The following is a 15089-nucleotide window of genomic DNA, read 5'->3' as shown; positions in this document are numbered from 1 at the left end:
ATAGTGGAGCTTTTACTTCATAAATGCAACTTTGTTCTCAAGTGATTAGACAGAGAAGGGCCTGGGGAAAAAGTTAGGTCAAATTCCAAAATTGCCATTTTTCAAAAAACCATAACACTCACCTGCCTTCTTGAGTAACTTTCATACCAAATCCAGTATGTACTTTAGTGACCCATTTATCAAAATCAGTTGAGAAAACTTTGGCTTATTGAGGTTTGTTAGGTTTTTGGCACAAACTCTCCATGCCCCTCTTAGGCGAAGCAAATTGGAGTTTTGAGCATAATTCATGCTATAAACAGACCAAATTCTTGACATAAGGCCTTTATTTTGTATTAGGTGAGAAGGAACACTTTCTCAGACAGGGACACTTAATATGGCGGAAAGGGCAGAGAGAAATGTGCCGCGGAATGGAAACTTCGGGAGAGCTATTTTAGAGTTTGCGAATAAGAGGCTCAAGAGCAAAAAGGGAAGGAAAAAGGGAGACAAGTACTACCTGGAAACGTACCTTTAGGGTGTTAAAATCTTGTTTTTTGAGGATTGCTGCGTCGTAAAAGCAAAATGTTATCGCTCCATGAGGAAGACTGAAGCGCCATATAAACTAAGAATTGTACCTGATAGTTTCGAAGAGGAAGGCATCGAAGTCACCACTCAGTGTTCATGTAAAGCTGGAACTGGGAAATGCCAGCATTTAGCTGCTTTGTTTACACATGTAACGGTAAAACTAAATGATGACGACTCTCCAACCTCCCATCTTCAACAGTGGCATAGACCTCGAGGTCCTTCACTTGAGCCACAAAGATGGTTTGCTTCTGAGTTTGTGAAACCACGAATAGATCGAAAACCTCACAAAGTAGCACCTAAGACTGTACAGGAGTATTTATACGATCCCAGACCCATCGAACAACGGCTGATGACTGAGAGACATTCAACAAGTCGGAGAAACATTTCCGATGTGAGTCCCACCACTTATGCTTCTTGGCTCCAATACTTTAACTCAGTAACCCACCAGTCTCTTCCATGGGGGAATTTTTTGGAAGGGTCTCCTTTAGCAAATCAGTTAAGGGATGTATATCCTCCAGGCTTTGTAGCTACCGTTTACAGTGGGGGCCTTGAGGCAGTGTTTGAATTTCCCGGAGAAATTTCTTTACCGGAACATGTTACGAAAGGGCCACCACTAACAGCGGTAGAAGAAGAAAAACTCTTTCTATCAAATATCATGTTGTCTCGAGAAAAAGCGTTGGAAATCGAGAGAAATACGAGAGGTCAGTCCACTTGCTCAGCTTGGTATCAAGAGAGAGCATTCAGAATCACTGCTTCAAGATTTGGTGAAGTTGTTTCCAGAAGAGCACCAATTAATGATAGGTTCCTACATAGTTTATTTTCATCAACAAAAGTGCAAACTGAGGCCATGAAATATGGTCTGGAAATCGAAACAGTTGTCAAAGATTTCAAAGAATTATCAGGCCCTCAAGTAAAAGTTTTCAAATGTGCGGCCTTGTTGATTAATCCTGATATTTACCGGATGAGTTGTTCTCCTGATGGTGTTATTTATGATCCCAATGATGAGAATCCATCAGTTGGAATTCTGGAGATTGAGCATATTTTCGATGAAGGAAAGTCAGTTGAAGAATGTTTAGAGCTTAAAAGAGACATTTGTATTCATCGACATCAAAATGGAGAAATAGGACTCAAACATAATCATAAGTATTACTTTCAGCTACAAGGCTTAATGGGAATTTCAGGGTTGTTGTGGAGTAAATTTTGTATCCATTCTAAGGAGGGGTCAGAAAATCTATTTGTAGAAAAAATTTAATTCGACCGTGGGGTTTTTCACAAAATCACTGCTAAAGTTCATGAAATTTATTTTTCTCCCTGTTTGCCTTAGCTTTTGAGACAATAAGCAGATAACTGATGACAAACAGCATACAAAGTTTTAAGTCATTTCATTTACAAGCGTGTTTTTGTGCAAAGTACAAAAGAGGGTTTGATATTTTGATGTTAAATTTTTTTAACAATTAAATAATGGCAGGAACTTTGTGGACCAGAATGATCTTCTTCATATTTTTCTGGTCAATAATTGGGGATACAAAATATAGAAGATAATACGAGTTTCCCTTGGAATAAACGACTTAATTACCACATATCCGCAATTTCACAGATATGGGAGAGCACTTACGTAAATCCTGCGGAACTAGTGTTCCTACGTGTTTTTAGATGGAAAACATGGACAAGTTTCCATATTCCATGCGACACGTAGTAGGAATATTTTCACGGATACTGTAACAACAAAGGGTTACACATAAATCATATTTCCGGCTGTAATTATGTAATCAAAGCTTATTCCAGAATTGTTTGTCACGCTTTGTCACGCTATGCTTAACTTTACAACAACTCATCAAGCATCGACAAACTTCGAGATCTTCCTTGACGTAGCTGATGAGGCTCACGCTGATGATTTTCATCTGCATTGACGTCAGATCTCCAGTATTTCATATCCTTGCATCTACTGACAATAAAGTTAAACAACTGTAAAAACACTGCCCAGTTTACAATACCTGTGTAAAATCGAATTAACTGGTCCTTGTTATTGAAGTTTTCAGGAGAAAAACACACGTGTTTATCCTCCTTCAAGGCTCCGGCAACTTCTTGCTTTCCCTTTTCCTTTTTGAAATCCTCGAACCTCTCACTTAGTTCTTTCAACTGTGCATTTTTTGCTTCCAGATCATTTAGCAGTCTGTAGATAGCCGCTTGTTTTCTTTCGCAATGTGGGCAGCTCTTTTGTTGCCGCTTCTTCCGTGGCACCTCCAAAGCTTCACCTTAACGCTTTCCTTTGCTTACTAAAGTACTCCGATATCGTTTTTCACTAGACATTTAAAAATAGTTGGAACAGCACCTTTCTTCAGAACGATTTTCTTGCCTTTTCCATCTTCGCTGTGTAATCTTCCTCGCAGAAGTGCTTTGAGCAGACACGAGCGTTTTCTGTAACAGCAAAATAATCTCCCTCGTCCCGCCGAATCCAGCAATCCAGTGGTCTTTTAGCTCTCTTTTCTTGGGAAAACGGTGAAATCGAAGGTTCTTATTCTTCTTTGATGTAGCATTACAAAAGGGGACAGAACAATTATGTGGCATTTCAATATTAACCGACAAAAATTGCAGAAATCGATCTCTTCCACTCTTGAGATGTAAACAAGCTGTACCCCCAGTTTCCAGTCCTTCCTCGGTCGGCGCCATTTTGGAGAAGGGTCTATTCTCCTAAATATTCTCTGGAATATGATATCGAGTACACCGGGGAATTCATGTGATTCTCTAGGAATCCGAAACTCGGACATGCCAGGACTAATACAATGAACACACCTCCAAATATGCATGACATTTTTTGTAAGCGAGATATCTTTTGGATGAGGAAACACTTTTGGTGAGGAAATGTTTTTGACGAGGAAATATATGTGACGAGGAAACATTTTTGATAGAGAAGTATCTTTCATGTCGAAATATAAAAGTAAATTTTTTTGCAATTTTGCTGCAACATATTTCCCTGTACAAATATGACTTTACAATGCGATATTATGGAATAAGACTTACAATATGATTATAGCAAGAATAACAAAGAGCTGCCTGTTTTTCTCCGTCGAAGCGTTATTTCGTGACTGTATAGTTGATCAGTGTTGTGGTCTCAAGTTATCTTGTTTCACAGATTAACTTGTTTATAAGTCTTATTGAAATTGTTCGGTTGAAAATGAAGAGAAAAAAATAACGATTTCAGTCATATTTTACATCTTCTCTGTCAGAAGAAACATTTATCGAATGGGAGCAAGATTACGGATTTTATCATGGCGTGTGCTTCATGACTTTACCGTTATAAAATCTAGATTTGTAAAATGTTGCAGAATGTTGTGACCAACTCCAACCCAAAATAAAGCTTGAGAAAATGGCAAAAACCGTTTCAGTGAGATTAAGGCGAACAAAACTTTTTCTCTTCTCAGTCTGCAGTCTAAGATAATTTCCTGCCCTGAAAGAATCCAGTCGGAAACGAATGAAAAACAGAGCTTCAGTTTGAAATAAATAAAGGGAATCATTGCGGATTATTTTCGATCAAGGTTCGGGGTAACAACAATCATCGCAAGCCATGATTGGACCCTTCCTATGATGCTTTACAAGTTACAGTATGGCCTATTAGAACATTTCCCTTCAGTCATGTGCTTAGATGATTCGTGTTGCCCGAGTCTCTTACCTTCACAAAATCGTTATTTTTGTCTGGATCCCGATCTTCGTTCACGGCTTTCTGAATCGTATCAACATCCATATTCTGAATTACAGCGGTAATTTTCCTCCTTCTCAAAGCAAATAATGAACAGGATCTCCTCAGCAGCTGTTCTCCTTGATTTCCAAAGGCAGACTGACAACCTTCTAAATTTGAGGCCACGCGACGTCAGTTATATAATCTTAAACGTCAGCTTTCGCTTCATAAGATATAGATTAGTCACGTAGCCCGACATGGGTGAACAATAGCCGCGACCATAGCTGAGTTAACTGCGAAGCATTAGGAATGGTAGACTATCGCTGCGCCTGTAACTGCCACAATACTTCCACACATTTCATATATATGCTAACATTTCTTCAATTGCTAGCCACACAATAACAGTAGGGAGGGCTCGGAGAAACCAAAATTGCTAGGATATCTAAAGCACTTTGATAGCAAGTGGAGGCTCCAGCCTCTTATTCTATCAATATCTGAGTAACAAAAACCAAGATATCAACCGCCGAGATCAGATCCACCGCAGTCCTGTCCTACATATGTCAAAGGCCTCTCCAAACAACTTCGCCGCTGCCTACAACAACAAGGCATGCGCGCTGTTTTGAAATCAGAGACTACGCAATGATCATAACAGGTACGTCTGAAGGATGCCGTCGACCCGGATTAACAGGATAGCGTGGTCCACAGGATTTCTTGTGAGTGCGGGAAGGTTAACACTGGTGAAACTAGTAGACCCATGCAGAAGAGAATCAAGGAGCGCCACAGGGATATCTCACTCGCTGAGACGCAGACCTCCATCGTTTCAGAGCACGTCCACAACAGCGGACACCGCCAGCTCTGGAACGAAGTAAGGTTTATTGATCATGTTCCCCATTACTACACACGCATGGTGAAAGAAGCAATTCATATAAGACTTCACCCTAACAGCATCAACAAGGACAGTGGCATAGAAATCCAAGAAGCCTGGATGCCGATGATCAAGTAACACAACCGCGGTAGCCGACCGCAGAGGGAAACTGATCCGAGGACACACCAATCACTCCCGCGAAATTCCATCAAATCACAGATGAGCTCAACAGCATCGATCGACCTCAACGCCTGAAGGAGACTAGCAGTCAGACGAAACGTCATGATCCTCTTCCGAACCGACCACATCGTGAGACAAAAGATTATATTTCTCTTTTGGTAGTGTTATTTGCCACGATTACAAACGACTGGACATCTTTTTTGCTCCACGTTAGATTTACTTATAGGTGCGGGATTTCTAAGATATACGCACAAACGCGCAAAGTAAAAAGCGGAGAGAAAGATCTAGAGTGAAACAGGGCAAGTACCAGATGTAGTCGAGGCAGAGATAACTATGTACAGTTTTGTTTTGGCGAGGATGATACCACTTGTCGTTTGGAATTTGTCATTACCTCGCTTGGTACTAAGTTGAACGTCATTTTGGTAAATGTTTCTCGCTGACAAGGTTGGGAAGGTAACCGGAAGGTTATTCCGGCACATTGGGATTAAAAGAGTATAATCTTGCATGATTGTAAGGGAAAACTGAACCAAGTGGGTGCTCAATAACGCGCAAGGTGCCAGTTCTCAAGCTACGGTCTGAGGTTACAGTTTAATACAATCCTAAAACGATACACGTCTTGAATATTCGTGCGATTGATGTTTATATTGACATTGGAGTGGATCTTCCCATATGACTCAAACAACGGATCTAAAAGACACTTAACACCTAAGTGCCAGATTTTACGAAAAAGCTCCAATAGAAGTAAGCAGTAGCGGAAAAATGGAGTCACTAGCCAAATTGTGAAGAAGGTCAGGGTTCCAAGGGTTAAATCATAGACGAACGACAGAAAACCGCGAAAACAATGGTCACTACTTGTCACAAGATGAAGACAGTTCCTTTGTAAATGGCGCTGGTAAACTGGTGAATGCAGCGAGGGCTGTGAACTGCTCTTGGCTCGCAGATCACATCTGCTACTACAAAATAGTACTGATAATAGGTACGATAGACGAGTCGTAATACGAGTGATTTACCAATTTTTTTAATGTTCTTGCAATACTCCAAGAGTGTTTATCACCTTGTACATATCACTGAAGAAAGGGGTCCTATACTGCTTTCATGAAATAACTTCAAGTGGGTTTCAGTAGATAAAACCCGAAACTTATTGTTTTTGTTGCTGACTCTAAGAAGATCTGTCAAAAGGTGCGAGGAACCAATTGAAGTGCTCGATAGAAAATGATCAACCAGCGGGGAACGACAATGATTTTGAAGATCTACGCACAAACGACAAAGTGGAAAGCCACGAGAAAGAACTAGAGGCAAATGGACAAGTATCGGACATACTCGAGAGAGAGATGGTACTAAATGAAAAGAAATAGTAAATGTTTAATGAAGGCCAAAAAACTGTAATATCATGCTGAACAGTAACTTAGTTGGGACGAGAATAACGCAAATTTATATTCCATAGGGGGCTTTTTTTCAAGTTTAGATATGACATAATACTGTGATAACCATCAAGTGACCGTCGAACGATGAGTAACTCTCAGGCAGTTAATTAAGGCTGTAGTTTTGCATAATACGAAAACGATATGTAGCTACACATGTTGGATAGCTCTGGCATTAAAGTTTATGTTGATATTGGCGAAGATCTTGCCGCAAGACTCGTACAGGGGATCGTAGAAGCATCTAACAATAAATTGCCAGATTTTACCATACAATCCCAATGGGATCAACCAGAAGCGGACAAAAGGAGTTGCCACCCAAATCATCATGAAGCTCAGGGCTCCGCAGGTTAAGCCATAGACAAAGGACAGAAGGCCGCCGAATACAATGGTCAGTACCCAGTAAGTGCCAAAGATAGTGCCATCATAAATAGTTTTGGTAAACTGGTGAATGCACTTAGGGCTACGAACTGCTGTTGGCTCGCAGATCACATCTGTATAAGCCACCTACAAGAAAAAAAAGTGTGTTTTAACAAAACTTTTCTTCACCGCGACTCTCGAGTCTCATTTTTAATCATAACAGAACCAAAGTAAAGCGCGCGCTTTGATTAGCCAACATTCAGTGTCAACCATTTGCCCATGGGTGTACATTGCTGACGTGAGCAAATGCAATGACCAGTTTCCGCGCACTTGTTTTTTCTGGTCACGTAAGATTTTTTCAATAAAAGGAAGCTCTTTAGTTGCAATGTATCAATGTTATGTTCTAAAACAAATGGTAAACACCACAGCGTATACTACTGAAATACGGAGGAGGTTGTTAAGCACGATAGAAGCGTAAGAGTCGCGCGAGGCGATGGCCGAGAGCGACTCTGAGCTTAGCAACCTACCGCGTGCATCCATAACTCAATAGTGTACACTGTGGTGTTTACCTTTTATCAAAGGAAAAACCACAATTTAGGTGTTCACCATTTGTAGCAAGGCTTCTTGCAAAGTAAAGCGATTAAATTGTTTATGATATATTTATGTGGCACTACCTAGCAAAGAGAGATCGTTGCGAGGGGTGTAAAAGACACTGACACGAACAAAAAATAAACATTACTAGCAAGAGAAAATAAACCCATTACTTTCTCTTGATTGGTAAGCTATACAATGATAATTTTGGTAAACAATTCTAAAAGGCGAACAGATATTTTCTTTAGTTTGGGATATAGAATAGTAATATACGCGAAATGATTATTTTTTGATTATTCGTTAATAGCAAATTTCATGACTGGGGTCGCGATATCGCACTCGTAAGGTATGATGGTTTTAAGATGTCATAACTGTAAAATAACGGTTTATAGCGAATAAGCTCATTTACCTGCATGTGTTTACTGAACCAAATTTTGAAATGAGACGTGCGATTTTTAATAGGACCTTCATTTAGGTAAATTACGATATAGTAAGCTGTGTGTGTCATATTTCATAACTGAAGTCGCTGGATCGAAGTACCGAATGATGAACCAAATGTTGAAATAAGATGTACGATTTTTTAAATATGACTTGATTTAGGTAAATTGCAATATGGTAAGCTGTATATGAGAAAGTGCCGATGCAAGCAACATAGTGAGCCAAGAAAATGGCAAGCGTACTTTCTATGTAGATAGCTCGAGTTCGATTTTTAAATACACTCATGAAATGCTAGATTGCTGTGTTTAATTCGTTTGGTTGGGTCTGACTTATAGTCCTCAATTCTAATAGCGTGCGAAATGCGAAATTTCCTCGGCAAGCAGTAAATATGGAACACCGTTAAGGATTGTCAGCTCAGGTTGTTTAGTGCCGGACTGTCGTGGGGAGGTCAAAGGGCAAACCCAGACCGGACCAAAACTCAGGATATCGAAAAACTTGCATGAGGAGAATGTGCTGCCTTTGTTATGAAATGGCTGCAAATGGGTAGACATTTTAGTCTCCTCGGATAAGGACGATAAATCTTAGGCCCCATGTTCTGCATCTTCCCTGTATTGGCTAGCAGGGGACGTTAGAGAACCCACGCACTTGTCGCTAATAGTAGATAACACAGCTCTCAGTGTTATGGTGAAAATATCATTCAAAATATTGTAAACTGCACAAGACAAGCTTACCAAAGTACCCCACAAAGTCTTGTAAATTAACGTAGAATATCCTCATACTCTACTCATGCAGTATGTAAGAAAAATGCAGTAAGCATGGTTCCTTGGCGAGGGGGCATTGGGGTCTTTTAGAAACCGCGAAACCGGAGAAAAAAATCATCCAAAACCGAAAAACCGCAAAAAGATTCGAACAAAACCGAAAACTACGTGTAAAACCAGCGTAACCGATAAATTTTCACCTCCAATTTATCAAAACTCTAATCGATCCAATTAGATTTTGCTTCTGGTCCGTCTTTGGCAAAATCATGCAAAATAACAGCGTCGACTTCATGATTAATCATAATCAACTTTCAAGCCTGATTTGAGTATTACCTTTGCACCTACAGAAATCTATCCGTGCTGCGCTCAATTCTGAACTCACTCACAGAGTTGACAACGGTTCCCACGGTAGGTTAGTAAAATGGCTCATCTTCGAGAACTTTGGGGAGGACAGAACTGTGTCACCAAATATCGTTACATGACCCGAAAGCAGAAGCGGGTCAATGACTGATCTTATTCCAAACACGGTTTCAATATTGCCTGCATAGTGCCACAGAAATCCCCGATTCAAAAGTGCAACGGGCTACCTTGAACGACTTCATAATATGGAGTTAATAGTAAATTGCATCTTGAAGAATGTTACAATTAAGCAGTGATAGTAACTGTAGACTTGGGCTGTTCCACGTTATATATTTTCCTTTGACCCCACGATATCTTCCCACGAGTTACCACTTTTACTGGGAAAAAAAACTCAGACAAAAACTTCAATTTTCAAACCACAAACACAAATAAGTTTTCACCTTCAAGAAAAGTCGGCTTGATTAAAATAGCGGCTGAGATTTTAAACTAGTTGTGGATGCTTTTCGTGCATTTCAAAATGGCTGATTGCTAATGGATTAAAGTATCGCAATAGAATTAGTTCTTTTAAATCTCTTACCTTCAAATAAGCGTTATTATTCTCTGGATCCCTGTCTTCAGTGACGTTTAGTAGCGTTTCGCCCTCCATTCCTCCTGTTTGGGGTGTGATCTGTCCTTTCATCAAATCTTCGCTGAACAATTAGGTGTAGTCCAAAGCTCTGACAGGTACGAAATTGAAACACATAGATGGTAACGCAATCCTCTACTTGAGTATTTTTTAATACAGTAAATTAGCACCTTAAAGACCATTTTCTGACAACCATTTGTAAACGCACTTCCTGATATCCCTTTGGAGAATTCATTAATTTCCGTTTAATTATGATTCTTCTATAATTTTCGTAGTCTTCCACCCAAGGGGGATATTAAACAAGCCGTTACGTTGATCGGCGTTTGCCGCCTTAGATACCGATTACATACCGATGCGGAATCAAATATGTCAGCGATGTTTTTTACTAATCCAAATAATCTAACCTTAAAAAAGAGTGATCTCTGATGATCAAGTGCTAAGTGCTCTCTTCAGATTACGAACTTCATTAATAAATGTTGCGGGGAGGAGCTGTTTTCGAAACAGCAGAGTTTCGAATTCAATGAACCTGCAGAGTTTCGAAACTACTTACAAATTCTATCACTTTATCGATTTTAATCCTCTTGCTTTTCTCTGACTTAAATTATTTCCAGAAAATTGTTTTAAAAAAAATTGCATTTTATTAAAAAAGGATACGTTACAATTAGATAATAGAACCGCTCTATTTGCAAACTGCGCTTCTTGAATTTCTCAGAAAGTGTTAGCATTTTACCTCCGCTGACCAACAAGTCCGAAGAATGAGACAAATGATGACGGACGAAGTGTAATAGATAATCTTTTAAAACTTTGCTAATATCGCTTGTGAAGTTCTTCGATTCGATCATGGGCGCTGAAGAAAGCAAAGAAAGTGTACCTCGAAACAACAACACAATGCCTAACCTTGTGCAAATATTCGATTCGATCATGGGCGCACAACCCCAACACAACGCGTAACCGTCAAAGCTCATGTCGTCCATCGGTGACCGAGTTCTCAAAAAAACCCTGCAGGATATCCTGGATTCATCTTAGTCCTAGTCCTTTCCACAGGAAAGATGGAAGTTATGACAAGACAAGAAACGCGCGCCAAAGCAGCACAGATTAAAATCATTTCTGATAACAGTGACTCAGTCAACTCGAGCTTCTTTCAGTTTTTTTCTAATAGCGACGACGACAACGACGACTTCCTTTATTTTGACCCTACTACAGGAAAACTACAGGGAAACTGGCATAGGAGCCCTACGGATGCATTGTATTTTGAGCCTATAACAGGGACACTTAAAGTCCATGCAAGGGAGGAAAAACATCGCTATTGAAGGAGTGGATTTTATTTTTTAGGTTCACTAGATATTGCTCTAGGCTGAACGGCAGTTTGTATCTTTTACTTATTGCCTCTCAACGACTTTTATCTTTCTGATATACTATGAATAAGTTAAACTAGAAAATGAAGCGACTAGACACTATTTCGCTTCTTATTTATCATGACTCCCTAAATCGTGTTATTGTCAATATCGGTTTTGTAAGAAATAGACAACTTTCTTGAGAGACATGTTTCGGCTTGCTTATGCCATCTTCAATCAATGAGTGACAGAAACGTGAGTAATCAGTATAACAGACAAGTAGATGAATAAAATATTTACAGTATGATGTGAATACAAAAGCGGGTACTAATTACAACGTGACACCAAACATCAAAGGTGTGAACTAAATCGCCAGAAAAGTGTTATAATGCTGTAATTGTTTGTTAAGTTCAGGTTTGATCTTATTTATATAAAAAGCTTCTTTGAGTTTTAAATCAATTGAGTTGGTAGCAGAACCCAGAATACTAAAGCAAGAAAGGGAGTATTTGTTCTTACAAGAAGGAGATGTGTTGAAATGCTTAAAAATATGCGAGTTTTTATCGCTTTCCGTGTGCTCCTTTATCCTAGTAGAGAAGTGGCGACTAGTTTCGCCAATATAACGGGAATTACATCCCGCACAAGAAAATTGATAAACTACCATGGATTTTAGAGCATTAGGAGTACGATCTTTAACAGTGAACATGTTTTTAATTTTAAAAGAAGGGAAAACTAGTTTGATATTTAGGTCCCATTTTCAAAAGCGCTTAGTGAGTTGTCGGAGTTTGAGGTTCGCTATTCTGAGAATAATTGCCGACAAAAGGGAGTTTAAAGTAACGTACGTGTATTATTTTCATCAATGTTACGGCTATTTTGCTCCACTTTTACCTAACAAATATTCGGTCACAGATTCATTCTCTTTTGTTGAAGAGCTCAGGAGTTTCGATCTTAACAACAAGTTTGTCATTTCCTTTGATGTTGAAAGTCTTTTTACCAATATTCCGGTAAATGAAGCTATCGATATTGCTGTTGATCTTATTTTCAAGCATGACCAAATTTTCGATCAAAAAATCCGACCTCAAGAAACTGTTTTCATTCGCTACTGTTGTTACCTTTTTGTTAAACATTTACAAAAAAAAGGGGAATTTCTTATTTTTAGCGTTGGGAGGCCTGTGCCTCCCATAAGGCATAGCGAGCGAGAAGAAAACACGTTGAACGTTTTGTCTTTAAATCGGACATGTTGGTTGTTGAAGTTTTCAGTTAGCGTTGTTAAGGCTCATACATTCGAATCATAAAATTGATCTCGATTGTGAGCTAAAAAATAAAGTGTGAAATTAGCGATTCGAATGTAAGCCGGGAAAAGAATGGATAAAGGCAACATGGAGATGAATGTGCATGGTGGCGAGATCGACGATGTTGAATTAGATCCTGAGAAAGAGACAAGTGCGGATCCTGTATGAACGAGAAGGGTTGATATGAAAGACCAGGAAGATGTTGCAGCGGAAGAACTGTATCAGGCAAGGCGCTCAGTTGGAGGCTATTTGGCTCGAGTAAGTACAGTTATAAATCAAGTTAAAACAGCATTACTGAGGGACGAGAATGTGAAGAAGTTCGTGAAGCTGTGAGGAACCTTGAGCATGCATGGGCTCGTTATAGTGAAGTGTATCAGAGTTATATTCTTAAGAACTTTCCTGTTGAAGAATTTGAGCGTGTCGAACAGCGTTACAGTAAAATTCATCGAGATTACTCTCGATGTGAAAAGACAGTTGAAGATTATTTATGACCAAGTTCACTTCACACTTCAAAGAATAGTTTAAAATCCTCCAATGGGGAACCAAAATTTTCACCAATAACTTCAACTAAGTCGAAGCCATCCAGATCTTCGAAATCTTCAAAACTGAAGGAACTGAAGAGAAATGTAGAATTGAAGAAACTTATGGCAAAACAGGCATTAGAGATAGCACAATATGATGAAGAAATGGAGAAAAAAAATTGAAATGCAAAAACAAAAAATTGCTAAAGAGGTGGGATTTAAAGCTCAGTTAGAGGAAAAGGAGGTTGATTTGCTGGCTTTAGAGGATTATGACAGTGCATCTGATGAAGAGAACTCGGTTGTAAGAGATGAAGATGAACCCAGATTCTCTCTTGAACCTCATCTACCGAAACAAGAACAGACAGCCAATTGGGTTGCCAACTATCAGCAGGAGACTAAGCCACTGAAGCCCAGAGCCCCCGAATTTATTCAACACTCAGGCAAAAATTCAACTCAGGCAGTTTTGTTGAGAGTCACCACGCTTCAGGCGATGCAACCAGTAAAATTTAGTGGAAGTGCCGCAGACTTTCCAGTCTTTAGATGAAGGATTCGAGACAACTTGAAAGATGGTTTAATATCTGATGCGCAGAAGATCGAATTTCTACCGAAGTTTGTGACAGGTGAAGCATATGATGTTGTCGCAAGATCTGCAGGGTGTTCATATGTAGATATTGTTGCGAATTTAGAAGATCGCTATGGTCAACCAGCTACAGTTGCGGCTGCCTGTATCGAAAAGCTGACAGTGGAACCGAATATGAAGCTCATCGCCGAATATGAAGCTCATCGCCGGACGACTGCCCGACTACTTGATCAACAAGTGGGCTGACGTATCGTATTCCATCAGAGAAAAGGGACGGAATCCAGGCCTGGAAGATCTAGCCAAGTTTGTCAAACGACAGGCTGCAATTAAGAATGACCCAGGATTTGCAGGTGTAGTCGTCATGCCAACCAAGGAGACAAGGGCAAACAAAAACTGCCCAACAGAAGTAAAGTCCCTCCGGTTCCAACGCAGACCTCATCCTTTGCTACTGATTTCTCTGCGAAAGACTCGTCTAGAAGGCCAGGAACAAGTAATGAATCCGGTCAGAGTAAGCCCTTACTCGGAGGACAGAGCTGTTTGTGTTGCTCTGGTGCACATGAACTAGCCTCATGCTTCGAGTTCCAGAACAAAGATCTGCAAACCCGCTGGGATATTGTGAAACGCCATAGGTTGTGTCATGTTTGTATGAGGCCAGGACATCGTAGAGACAGGTGTGAATCTCAAAGATTCTGTCCGTATAGAAGTGATAAACGACATCACAGGTTTCTTCACAACCCCCCAAGAAGAGACAATGGAGACCCTGACCGAGGCAACCAAACCCGTGAACGGGAACAACAACCTGCGGAGAATCAGCCAAATCCAAGGAATGGTGACCACCCGAGCACTTCTGAACCTAGGAGTACAGTGCAGTACGCAACCGCAATAGAACCGACCAAGAAGAAGACCACACTTCTCCATGTGATACCAGTGAAAATCTCATCGTCCGATGGGAAGTCTATCACCACGTATGGATTGCTAGACAATGGTTCACGTGGAACCATGATTAGTTCCGATGTTGCTAATGAACTAGGCCTGAAAGGTCGGAAGGAAGTGGTTCTCTTAGCACCCTTTTGCAACAAAAAGATGAAGAGTTTGAAGTTATAGAATTCGAGTTGCAATCCGCTAGTGGAGAAGGAGAGGTCATTACTGTGGAAGAAGGCCTTGTATCAGAGAAGTTCAAGATCGCAGAGAAGTGCCTTCCAGAAAATATTGACAGGAAATCACACTCACACCTAGCGGACAATGAAATACCTGACATTTCAGTAAACTTTGTCACATGTGAAAAGAATTTACATGACCAAGTAGAGAAGTTTTGAAAAGTGGAAAGGTTTGGAACAAAGAACACTTTGAAGGCTGAAACGGAAGGGGACCCAGATTGTAAACGCCGAGACCTTATCTTGTCCAGAGAGGATATGAAAGTAGTGGACATCCTAAATAAGACAAGACTAAATGACGAAAATCACTACAAGACGGGGCTGTTGTGGAGAAGAGATGATGTTCAGCTAGCTACCGAATAACCGAAGGGATGCAGAA

The 15089-nt window shown here is 40.1% G+C and overlaps 1 protein-coding gene and 1 pseudogene across 2 annotated transcripts in view; both read right to left on the bottom strand.

The window, feature by feature from the left end:
* The window catches only part of LOC111328129 (caveolin-1), a 14816-nt gene extending 4479 nt beyond the window's left edge, over positions 1–10337 (bottom strand). Inside the window, exons 1-3 of one of the 2 annotated variants that reach the window (XM_022932510.2) lie at positions 10237–10337; positions 9785–9923; positions 4232–4407 (exon numbers count right to left, since the gene is read on the bottom strand). In XM_022932510.2, the coding sequence (XP_022788245.2) occupies positions 4232–4303 (72 nt within the window). In that variant the 5' untranslated portion in view covers positions 4304–4407; positions 9785–9923; positions 10237–10337. Of the gene's footprint in view, positions 1–4231; positions 4408–6624; positions 7208–9784; positions 9924–10236 lie in introns of those variants that run through there. The other variant, XM_022932478.2, reaches the window with a different exon arrangement.
* Positions 1846–3223, bottom strand: LOC148723301 (uncharacterized; annotated as a pseudogene).
* Positions 10338–15089: the final 4752 nt, after the last annotated feature.

Source organism: Stylophora pistillata, chromosome 9, assembly GCF_964205215.1.
Source record: "Stylophora pistillata chromosome 9, jaStyPist1.2, whole genome shotgun sequence".
Taxonomy (NCBI): domain Eukaryota; kingdom Metazoa; phylum Cnidaria; class Anthozoa; order Scleractinia; family Pocilloporidae; genus Stylophora; species Stylophora pistillata.
This window is presented reverse-complemented; position numbering and strand designations above follow the sequence as displayed.